Source organism: Micropterus dolomieu, linkage group LG14 (assembly GCF_021292245.1).
Source record: "Micropterus dolomieu isolate WLL.071019.BEF.003 ecotype Adirondacks linkage group LG14, ASM2129224v1, whole genome shotgun sequence".
Classification (NCBI taxonomy): Eukaryota; Metazoa; Chordata; class Actinopteri; order Centrarchiformes; family Centrarchidae; genus Micropterus; species Micropterus dolomieu.
This window is the reverse complement of record NC_060163.1, coordinates 27,740,666-27,750,229: the sequence shown is the minus strand read 5'-3', so window position 1 is coordinate 27,750,229 and position 9,564 is coordinate 27,740,666. Positions and strand designations below refer to the sequence as shown.

Sequence of the window (9,564 nt, the reverse complement as noted above, 5' to 3'; positions counted from 1 at the left end):
TTGTTGCTGTTGTGTTGCTGTTGTCTAGTTGTGTTGTTGCTGTTGTGTTGCTGTTGTCTAGTTGTGTTGTTGCTGTTGTGTTGCTGTTGTCTAGTTGTCGCTGTTGTGTTGTTGTTGCTATTGTCTTGCTATTGTCTAGTTGTCGCTGTTGTGTTGTTGTTGTTGTTGCTATTGTCTAGTTGTCGCTGTTGTCTAGTTGTTGCTGTTGTGTTGTTGTTGCTATTGTCTAGTTGTCGCTGTTGTCTAGTTGTTGCTGTTGTGTTGTTGTTGCTATTGTCTTGTTGCTGTTGTCTAGTTGTCGCTGTTGTGTTGTTGTTGCTATTGTCTTGTTGCTGTTGTCTAGTTGTCGCTGTTGTGTTGCTGTTGTGTTGCTGTTGTCTAGTTGTCGCTGTTGTGTTGTTGCTGTTGTGTTGTTGTTGCTATTGTCTTGTTGCTGTTGTCTAGTTGTCGCTGTTGTGTTGAGTTGTTGTCTAATTGTCGCTGTTGTGTTGCTGTTGTCTAGTTGTTGTGTTGTTGTTGCTGGTTTCTAGTTGTCGCTGTTGTGTTGTTGTTGCTATTGTCTTGCTGTTGTCTAGTTGTCGCTGTTTTGTTGTTGTTGCTATTGTCTTGCTATTGTCTTGCTATTGTCTTGTCGCTGTTGTGTTGTTGTTGTCTAGTTGTGTTGTTGCTGTTGTGTTGCTGTTGTCTAGTTGTGTTGTTGCTGTTGTGTTGCTGTTGTCTAGTTGTCGCTGTTGTGTTGTTGTTGCTATTGTCTTGCTGTTGTCTAGTTGTCGCTGTTTTGTTGTTGTTGCTATTGTCTTGCTATTGTCTTGCTATTGTCTTGTCGCTGTTGTGTTGTTGTTGTCTAGTTGTGTTGTTGCTGTTGTGTTGCTGTTGTCTAGTTGTGTTGTTGCTGTTGTGTTGCTGTTGTCTAGTTGTCGCTGTTGTGTTGTTGTTGCTATTGTCTTGCTGTTGTCTAGTTGTCGCTGTTTTGTTGTTGTTGCTATTGTCTTGCTATTGTCTTGCTATTGTCTTGTCGCTGTTGTGTTGTTGTTGTCTAGTTGTGTTGTTGCTGTTGTGTTGCTGTTGTCTAGTTGTGTTGTTGCTGTTGTGTTGCTGTTGTCTAGTTGTCGCTGTTGTGTTGTTGTTGCTATTGTCTTGCTGTTGTCTAGTTGTCGCTGTTTTGTTGTTGTTGCTATTGTCTTGCTATTGTCTTGCTATTGTCTTGTCGCTGTTGTGTTGTTGTTGTCTAGTTGTGTTGTTGCTGTTGTGTTGCTGTTGTCTAGTTGTGTTGTTGCTGTTGTGTTGCTGTTGTCTAGTTGTCGCTGTTGTGTTGTTGTTGCTATTGTCTTGCTGTTGTCTAGTTGTCGCTGTTTTGTTGTTGTTGCTATTGTCTTGCTATTGTCTTGCTATTGTCTTGTCGCTGTTGTGTTGTTGTTGTCTAGTTGTGTTGTTGCTGTTGTGTTGCTGTTGTCTAGTTGTGTTGTTGCTGTTGTGTTGCTGTTGTCTAGTTGTCGCTGTTGTGTTGTTGTTGCTATTGTCTTGTTGCTGTTGTCTAGATGTCGCTGTTGTGTTGTTGTTATTGTCTTGTTGCTGTTGTCTAGTTGTCGCTGTTGTGTTGTTGCTGTTGTGTTGCTGTTGTCTAGTTGTCGCTGTTGTGTTGAGTTGTCTAATTGTCGCTGTTGTGTTGCTGTTGTCTAGTTGTCGCTGTTGTGTTGTTGTTGTGTTGCTGTTGTCTAGTTGTCGCTGTTGTGTTGTTGTTGTTCTTGCTATTGTCTTGTTGCTGTTGTCTAGTTGTCGCTGTTGTGTTGTTGTTACTGTTGTGTTGTTGTTGCTATTGTCTTGTTGTTGTTGTTGCTATTGTCTTGCTATTGTCTAGTTGTCGCTGTTGTGTTGTTGTTGCTATTGTCTAGTTGTCGCTGTTGTCTAGTTGTTGCTGTTGTGTTGTTGTTGCTATTGTCTAGTTGTCTGTTGTCTAGTTGTTGCTGTTGTGTTGTTGTTGCTATTGTCTAGTTGTCGCTGTTGTCTAGTTGTTGCTGTTGTGTTGTTGTTGCTATTGTCTTGTTGCTGTTGTCATGTTGTCGCTGTTGTGTTGTTGTTGCTATTGTCTTGTTGCTGTTGTCTAGTTGTCGCTGTTGTGTTGCTGTTGTCTAGTTGTCGCTGTTGTGTTGTTGCTGTTGTGTTGTTGTTGCTATTGTCTTGTTGCTGTTGTGTTGTTGTTGCTATTGTCTTGTTGCTGTTGTCTAGTTGTCGCTGTTGTGTTGAGTTGTTGTCTAATTGTCGCTGTTGTGTTGCTGTTGTCTAGTTGTTGTGTTGTTGTTGCTGGTTTCTAGTTGTCGCTGTTGTGTTGAGTTGTTGTGTTGCTGTTGTGTTGTCTCAGAGGCGGACGGCCACTCGTGAAGAGAAATACTGCAGCAGGAAACCTGCAGCTGCCAAGAAGCCCAGGACAGGAAGGAAGTGACCTCCTTCTTCTTCTGTGGTGGACACACCCACCTGTGTTTTCGTTCTTCCTGTTTGTTGTTTGTTCTCTGAAGCTGCTCTGATGTTGGATATTTCTGTAACTTGTTAATAAAGGTCAAACTGATGAAGCTATAAAAACCCGACTCGCCCCACAGACTCAAAACCTGCCAGAGATTGAAGCGAAGCTTCAGCAGGTGGTGGACAGGTAGTTCAGGTCAGACCGTCTGGAGGTCAGTGACACTGCGGAGCCGTCGACTGTCCTCTGGTCTGTTTGTCATGTAGCGATCCCCGCTGTTAAAAAGTGGCCTCTCCACCTGTAAAATGTACAAAATCTACGTTGAAGCTGAACGCACCTGCAGCGTTAAAGCAGCAGGTGCGTTCAGCATCATCAGCCAGTACAGCGAGGATGCAGGTAACCTTTGGTGACAACAGAACCAGCGCTGCAGCCTCCACGTGGCGTGCAGTTATTGTGACATTAAACACGGGTCAACCGGTCTGATATGATCAGGTGCGGATCTGTCTACCTGCGGCAAGTGGGCGTGTCCTTCAGGAGGGCGAGCTGCGTGGTGAAGGCAACAGTCTGTGAATACCTGAAGTGCAGGGATGCATTGTGGGAAATGCACCGCCAAAGTGGGTTTGAGCAACAGGAGTGTTCTGATGGCGGCTAGATTTTCCAGTTACGGCGGTTCTAGTGTTAAACTCAACGTGTTTCCTGTCTGAGTTCAGATCTGACTGGGTGGAGAAGGAGGAGCTGTGTCCCTGCTGCAGCTCCACCTGCTGAACGGACCAATAATAACTCACTTCCACTTGTTGTGAGAACACCTGGCGGCGCCTCGGTCTGAAGGTGAAGGTCTCTACGTTTCCTCCTTCTGGGTGTTTGGACGTCACATAACCTTCAGTCCTGACAACCTGTTAACGTCCTCGGCGTGTTTGGACGTTACTCTCCCACCCGGTTGCGTCGCTGGTGGTCCATCCACTCGATGATGAGGCGGTTGGCGATGGCGTGTTTGGGAGGAAGCCAGAGGACGGGGGGCTCACCTCTCCTGGGCGGAGTCTTGACCTGCAGGGCGGTGGAGATCTCCTCCAGACTGAACCAGCGAGCATCCTCCAGCTCCGTATGGTCCACGTTTACCTGGACGACAAACAGCACCCCAGGTCACATGACACAGCGCAGGTAGTTCTACCTGCTCAGCAGCGGAGAACCTCAGGGCTCTGCTGGGTCCTTTACATGGTTCTCATTTAGGTTTAATGTTCATTTCAAGACTAAAACCAGTAAAACACCTTGATCTGAGAAGTGTCAGGGCTCACCTGAGTGTGGGCGGGGCTAACAGAGGCGTGGCAGCCCAGCATGAAGGAGCTGTGAGGAAAAGGCCAGTGCTGCGAGGAGCTGTAGGAGACGCTGTGGACCTCCAGACCCACCTCCTCCGCCACCTCCCGGCTCAGAGTCTCCTCCAGAGTCTCACCTGCAGCAACCACAGAGAGACCGTAAACAGGTTGGTTCAGTAGAAACACTGTAGACAGGAAACCAGGTGAACAGACAGGTGGGACTGACCTATGTCACAGAAACCGGCCAGAGCGCTGTACATCCCTCGAGGGAAGGACGACTGTCGTCCTAACAAACACCGTTTCCCATCAGAGACCAGGACGATGACCACGGGAGACATCTGGTGGAAGACCAGGAGAAACCAGTCAGCTAAGGACAGAAACTCCCAAGACCTAAAGTCCATCATCTAAAAGGCCCAGCAGAGGATATAGTGCCTGTTCCGGCTCTGGTTTGGATCAGCCACCAAACAGGAATACATTTCTTCTAAACATATTGTCTTTTTCTAGTATCTTCAACCAAGTCCAGTTGCCCTTGACCTCAACCTTCTTTGGATAACTATGACCTGGATGACTGAGAATATTCACATACATCAAACAGGAATACACTACAATCAACAGTCAGGACTCAACCTGCCCTCCAGTCTGGACTCAACCTGCCCTCCAGTCAGGACTTGGATGTTCAGAGTCAGGAAACATAACTGCAGACCCATCACAACTGGACACAACCTGTTCCAGCTCCTCCCGTCTGGGAGGCGCTGCACGTGTTCACAGAGCTTCAACGATAAATTCTGATTGGAGGTGGTTTAGATCTGGTTTGGAGCTGGTTTAGATCTGGATTAGACCTGGTTCTGGTTACCTTGGGGTAGTAGACAATGCCGGAGCTGCTGCAGACCCTCTGACTTCCTGCCTGGTTGCGGTGGGTCGGCCGGCCCGTGGCGCTGCAGAAGCCGTTGGTCTGATGCCAGCGCAGCAGAGCCTGACCCTGCAGTACACAAAAGGGGATAAAGAGGTCGCTTCATCATCATCATCATCATCATCATCATAAGGGCTGACCCATACTGGAAAAATATCTAGGTGCGATCACCTTGGCCACTAGAGGCGCCTCTGCTCCCGTCAGGAGAAAGAAAGCTTTCCTCAGATCAATAAAGTTTCCTTCACAAGCTTCCTCTACTGCTGCCTGATTCAGCTCTCCTACAGAACCAAACCAGAACCAGAACACCAGAACCGGTCAGTATGGACTGATGCATTCAGGGTCTCTCTACACAGTACAGAGTTCATAGTCTTTTCAAAGTAACACATTAAACACAATGAGTATTGTGTTTAATGTGTTCTTACCGATGTCCAGACAGAACTGAGCCTGGTTCTGGTCAGAGCAGCCTATCAGAGCAGACTCCTTCAGCAGGATTCTGTCTGCACCGAGTCTCTCCAGGATCGCCTGCACGTCTGGAACACACAAAGCACAGAACTCACATGTGCACCAGGAAGGTTTCAATGAGGAGCACATTTGTGGTTATCCTCCTGGGGTTCTCTGACCTGTACCTGTGGTTCTGAGGTTCTGTACCTGGGGCTCTCTCACCTGTACCTGGGGTTCTGTACCTGGGGATTTCTGACTTGTACCTAGCATTCTGTACCTGGGCTTCTGAAGTTCTGTACATTGGGTTCTCTGACCTATATCTGTGGTTCGGTACCTGCGGTTCTGAGGTCCTGTACCTTGGGCTCTCTGACCTGTACCAGTGGTTCTCTAGCTGTGGTTCTGAGATTCTGTACCTTGGGCTCTCTGACCTGTACCTCGGTTTCTGTACCAGTGGTTCTGAGCTTCTGTACCTGTGAAGTTCAGTGCTGGTGGTCTGAAGGTTCCCTGCTCGGTGCGTTGCAGCAGAGGCGACAGGCGGTGGAACAGGAAAATGCGACTGCTCTGCAGCGCTGCAGCACACGCCTCATCATCCTCCTTCAGCCTGTTCACGTACCTGAAAGGACGAGTCAATCAGTCAATCAATCAATCGGTGTATCGATCCATCAGGTCTCTGAGTTACTGAACCTGATCTTGGAGACGAAGCCTGAGCAGCAGCGGGTCGGCGGAGATGTTGAGGCAGAGAGGAGGATCTTCAGAGATCTCAACATGGCTCTCTGAATCAACGGTCCGATCCGGTCTGCACTGGACTGGACTAAAAGTAAACAGAAACGTTCACTTCATATCTTTGGATTTTATGTTAGCACATCACAGTCAGAACATTTTAAGAGGTCAAATTCTGAGAAATGAAGACAACCATTAGCTTAGCTAAAAGCTGGAAGTTATTATTATTGTCTCCACACTGCCCTGGGGTGCGTTTCCCAAAAGCATGGTTGCTAACTACGGTAGCAACTTCCTTGGTTGGAACTATGCAGCTGAGACGAAACTGTTTCCCAAAACCCTCGTTCGAACTATGAAGGTAACTAAGTTGGTAACTCACATGGTGCGAACCATTGTTAAGCGACACAGGTGTTCCCCAAAACCGACGAACGTTCCCACCAACTGTTGTTAAGTTGCATAGTTCGAACTACAGCTGCTGACCTGTGGTTAGAAGCTTAGTTCACACGATAGCAGAAGATGCAGCGTTAGGAGGTGGATGTAATGTGTTTTCAGCAGGGAATGTTAGAAAATCCTGCTGTACAAACATATTTAAGGTGAAGATATTTTTAAATGTAGTTGTAAAAGTACTTTAAATGTATTTCTCGGGTAATTCATTCATTCATTCAAACCTTTATTTAACCAGGATAAAAAACTCCTTGAGATTAAAAATCTCTTTTACAAGAGTGTCCTGGCAAGTGGCAGCAGCGTGGTTACAAATAGATACAGAGACACTTACAGGTAAATATATAGACATACTTTCACTCATCATATTCAAACAAGAATGACATCATAAAACAACAAAAAACTGGGTCCTAAATCAATTTAAAAACAGACTGCCTTTCTGCAAGGTCCTTTAAAAAGCCTTTAAAAGAATAAAGTGAGACCAACTCCTTCAACTGTAGTTCATTCTGAAGCTGATTCCATGCAGATGGTGCTGCAAAATTAAAATCTTTTTTGCCAAAGTCGGTGCGGGCTTTAGGGACAGTCAATAAAAACAGATCCTGTGAGCGCAGGTGATATGTCCCTGCAGGCCTCAGGAGGATGTAAGTGTTCAGATAAGGAGGAAGAAGTCCTAATACTGCCTTATAAATAAAAAGATGCCAATGCATCCAACGCCGAATGGAGAGGGAGAACCACCCGACCCGAGAATACAGCAAACAGTGATGAGTGAGAGATTTTAAGTTTGTGATGAATCTCAAGGCTCCATGAAACACGGTGTCCAAAGCATGAAGACACTAGGAGGTTGAATGCATGTAAAAAATATATCACCTTATATATCATATATCATCTGGACCTGATGGTTTTTGTGGATCTAGAGCTTTCAAGGCCTTCCTTACTTCTGGTACGGTTACAGTCTTGAAATGAAATGGTTGAGCTGACAGTGACTGATAAACAGGACATACAGTGGAAGCGTTGGAAATTGGATTATGTAATGTTTCATAAAGGGAGCTAGCAGCAATGAAATGCTTATTAAAACTATTGAGAATTTCATTTTTGTCAATGATTTTTTTGTCATCAACAACAATACAAGACAGTACTTCTGTATCTGTTTTTGCTTCAGTTAATAATTTGATTGTTTTCCAGATCTTGAGAGGGTTATTTAAATTTTTGGATGTTTCAGCAAGGAAATAGGCAGATTTGGCATTACGGATTTTTACAGTGCATAAATTACGTAAACGCCGAAATTTCAACCATTTTTGTGTTCCTTACAGATCCAATAAGACAATGATCACTTATATCATTTGCAAAAACAGAGGCACAGGAGTATTTGTGAGGGGCATTTGTAAGAATAAGATCAATTAGGGATGATTTTTCTGGATGTTGTAGGTTTGGTCTGGTGGGGCTATTCACAATCTGAAAGAGATTAAAAGAATCACAAAATGATTTAAAATGATTGAGACATTGGCAAAAGCCAGTTCCAATTAAGATCTCCTAAAAAGACAATTTCATTATAATTTAGACTTGTTAAAAACTCCCTCAGAGAAGAAAGGGTCATGGGTGGGGTTGCATTTATTCTGTAGACCATCTCCAAACAGCAGGTGTTTTTCCTCACAGATGACCCATCTGTTCACAATATCTTCATTTAATATTAGTCACCCAGTACAAAGGTTAAAGGATAAAATGGAGAATGTAAATACAAGACTTTTAATATTACCATAATGTATGCATTTCCAGACCTCTGAGGAAGATGGCTGTTCTCTAGTCTTCATTACAAACATAAATATAAAAAGGGACAGCATAAAATCCATGAAAGTACTGTAATGAATAAATCCCTGAGAGCTTTCGTTGCCTTTATAACAAAGATAAGTTGAGAGCTGACGGGAGTCGAACCTGAGTCTGTCTCAAAAGAGAACATGCGTAAGCTCAGACACTTCTCGCACTGAGCTGTTCTCAACACCTAGATGCAGCCAACAGATTCATAACAGTGTTAAAGTGTTGACATGAAGCTACTTGCAGATTAATGATTATTTTTTATTTATTATCATTTTACAAAGACACAGCGGGGTCTATGGACTCAGTGGTGATAGATGATGGGCCAAACAAAGGATTAGTACAGAGAGCTCAATTCAGTGAAGAATCGAAGGAGGTGCACTTGTTGGGCCCTCTTCATAGAGACATTTTTTTCAGCGAGAGGCTTCTCCTGAACTCTGTGGATTTAAGAATTAAGCTAACCAGGGCTAGCGATGCCTTTTCTCTCATGGCTGGGGCAGCCAGTACTTACAGATTAAAAATACTGGGGGCCTCTCTGTTTGTTAAGAAAGTCACTGTATCCCCAGCAGTGCGATTAGGTCATGCATCGGCCTTAATGAGGGGCAATGCCCTCTACCCCTTATCCCGTGTGAATGTCAAAACCTATTCTATACCCGCAAATTATATGCAACCAAGAAAATCTCTTCCTAGGAACGTTACCTAAATATCTAGTTATTGCCATGGTAAACCACGAAGCCTTCACAGGAAAGAGAGACCTGTCACCCTTCAATTTTATACACAATGATGTAGAATACATGGCACTGTGTCAGGACGGGAGACAAGTCCCAGCCAAAGCTTTCCAGCCTCAATTTAACCTCGGGTTGTCTGTCCGAGAATTTTATAATATGTTTACCGCCACAGGGAGACATCTAAAAGATTTACCTCTGAGCATCAACCGGGAAGAATTTCAGCAAGGTTACTCTTTGTTTTCAACCTCAATGCCAGTGAAGACAGCGACGCTTTGTCAACCATTTCCAACGGGAGTTTAAGACTTGAAATGAGATTCCGAGTGCCCTGACCTCATACCACAACTCTCATTGTTTACGCGTGTTACGAATCTATTCTGGAAATAAATTCAAAACGACAAGTGTTGGTGGACTATTACTGAGGCAATATGAACAACCATGAATTGGAAGGAATATTGCGACATTTACTTGGAGATTCCTTTTGTGGCGTGTGGGCTTCGGATCAGTTACCTTTACTGAGACAGTCCTTTAGACTACCTGCTTACATGATAGTTAACACCCACCCTGCACACGAGCCTGGGGAGCACTGGCTGGCGCTCACTCTTGAGGAAGGTCAGAAAGCTAGCTTTTTTGATTCTTTTGGATTCTCACCAGAGTTTTCACATTACCCCAAAAGTATCTTGGAATTTTTAAAAAAACGCTGTGAAACCATTTCATATCATACACATCAGTTTCAGCATACACTGTCTACCACAT

General features: G+C 44.7%; 1 protein-coding gene across 1 annotated transcript in view; it reads right to left on the bottom strand.

Moving 5' to 3' along the window:
• Positions 1-2,301: 2,301 nt before the first annotated feature.
• Positions 2,302-9,564, bottom strand: part of nudt13 (nudix (nucleoside diphosphate linked moiety X)-type motif 13) — a 32,557-nt gene continuing 25,294 nt past the window's right edge. Inside the window, exons 3-10 of the mRNA XM_046068109.1 lie at positions 5,801-5,927; positions 5,587-5,729; positions 5,098-5,205; positions 4,847-4,953; positions 4,619-4,744; positions 3,992-4,103; positions 3,748-3,902; positions 2,302-3,571 (exon numbers count right to left, since the gene is read on the bottom strand). Of these exons, the coding sequence (XP_045924065.1) occupies positions 3,377-3,571; positions 3,748-3,902; positions 3,992-4,103; positions 4,619-4,744; positions 4,847-4,953; positions 5,098-5,205; positions 5,587-5,729; positions 5,801-5,883 (1,029 nt within the window). The 5' untranslated portion in view covers positions 5,884-5,927 and the 3' untranslated portion in view covers positions 2,302-3,376. The remainder of the gene's footprint in view (positions 3,572-3,747; positions 3,903-3,991; positions 4,104-4,618; positions 4,745-4,846; positions 4,954-5,097; positions 5,206-5,586; positions 5,730-5,800; positions 5,928-9,564) is intronic.